General features: G+C 39.4%; 1 protein-coding gene across 1 annotated transcript; it reads right to left on the bottom strand.

Annotated features, from left to right (window-relative positions):
• Window positions 1-475: 475 nt before the first annotated feature.
• LOC114355642 (uncharacterized) lies at window positions 476-1,463 on the bottom strand. The gene has a single exon (XM_028308585.1). The coding sequence runs from the start codon at window positions 1,369-1,371 to the stop codon at window positions 481-483; it is 891 nt and encodes a 296-aa protein (XP_028164386.1). The 5' UTR covers window positions 1,372-1,463; the 3' UTR covers window positions 476-480.
• Window positions 1,464-1,697: the final 234 nt, after the last annotated feature.

Raw genomic sequence — 1,697 nt, 5'->3', positions numbered from 1 at the left:
GGCATCTTAAGTAGTTGTGATAGAGGTGATTTTGCAACGAAAATGTATAGTCTGAATCTGATGTGCTGTTTTGTACTTAACGCGCCGGCCACCGAATGGCAGCGCTCCTAACTCCTAATTACGTTATTCCTATTCACTTGCAGTCTGTGGAGAAGTAATAAGCAGAAACTATATTTCTTGCAAAAAATTAATATGCGTTGCTTACAAAATTGAGTAAGAACAAAGTTGTAGGTAGTGAATGCAAAACTTTTCATCAGAAGAATAGCAAGTCAACTATTCTAATACGATAATGTAGATCCTAATGCGTATTACTTGCCCATTGATGTATAGCGAAGTACTTATGTAGGCATTAATTAACAGAAATGTTCATGAACACTGCATTACTATGGAAAGTGTCTTAAAAATAATAAATTCAAACTTTTACTGTTCACAGTCATAAAGTTGAAGAAGTAAACAAAAACCTTCAGCCAGAAAGCATTTTTAATATATTACTTTACTAATTATAAACAAAATATAAATACCGCAACGCCCTGTAGAGCTATGTGCTCTATTTCTAGTACGGAATACTATTGGTTTCGTTATGTTTGGGTGTTCTTTTTGTATCCACGACATATAGGGTCCGATGACTGTGAAAATATTGTACTTTATGCCGTCAGGAAGCTCCATAGCCCCACACGGGGAAGCAGCAACACCTATTACTTCGCGTCTAAGGAAAACAGGAGCGCCTTTCCCAAATTCTTGCTCGTAAGTTTTACTGTACGCCGAATATTCGTACCCGCAAATACAATAATACCACTTAGGATTCATGCACGGCGTTTGGTGGTAAGCCTGATGTTGTAAAACGTACATGTTAGACGTACTAATCTTCCCGTAGCCAACCACCTTCACGTTTTTATCCTGCAGCTCCGACGCGTAGTAGTTGCCTAGATCAGCGTGTGGGATGTAAGCTTCCAACTCCGAGCGTACAGAAAAAACTAAGCCAATGTTACTGTGCAATCGAGTGACGTTAGGATCGTACGGCCTCAAATCGAATACGTAATCCGAGTGGATCCTAGTTGCAGCGATTTCGAATAGGCTGTTGTTGTTGATGCTTTTGCTCAGAACGGCCGATCCGACGGCTATGTAGTACAGATCCGGGTCGATACAGCTTCCGGAGGTGAGCACTGTTTTCTTGTTAACAATGATACCTGTGCACATATAGTCTTTGCTAGCATTCAGTAACGCGACAATATAGGGATATTCTTCGGCGAGAGACTCCACAATCTTCCAGTCTCTGGGATTTGCTACTTTGTGCACTGGACTTAGGCCTACTGCGTAATTTAACTGAACCACTATTATTATTTTAATCAAATGTTGCCATGTAACAATCATGGCAGCTTAGCACTGGGGACATTGAGTTACAAACTTTAGGACATATTGAAAAACTGTTTCATGAAATTCTTCTTTGAATACATGAGCCTTGTTTAGTGACAATGGCAGGACAACAATGACATCTCTTTGTCTGTCATCTTTCTATCACATGAATTAAATGTAAGAAGGACGGGGAAATTAGTTTCTATATTGGAAAAGTTTGCATATTCCCACAGAAAAATACTCAAAAGGCCAATGCTCGGAGTCGAACAAGATATTTTCAATACACATTCTGCACATCTGTAATGTATAAGTACTTTGCTTCGCGAAAACAATAGTCAGGTATG

The sequence above is a fragment of the Ostrinia furnacalis genome, unplaced genomic scaffold (assembly GCF_004193835.3).
Source record: "Ostrinia furnacalis isolate ACB-3 unplaced genomic scaffold, ASM419383v2 OfSCF2450, whole genome shotgun sequence".
NCBI lineage: Eukaryota > Metazoa > Arthropoda > Insecta > Lepidoptera > Crambidae > Ostrinia > Ostrinia furnacalis.
The sequence above is the reverse complement of the archived record's forward strand: the minus strand, read 5'-3'. Positions and strand labels throughout refer to the sequence as shown.

What these genes read in the sequence shown, in the direction of transcription:
- LOC114355642 (XM_028308585.1), bottom strand. Translation starts at nt 1,371, where the DNA reads ATGATTGTTACATGGCAACATTTGATTAAAATAATAATAGTGGTTCAG.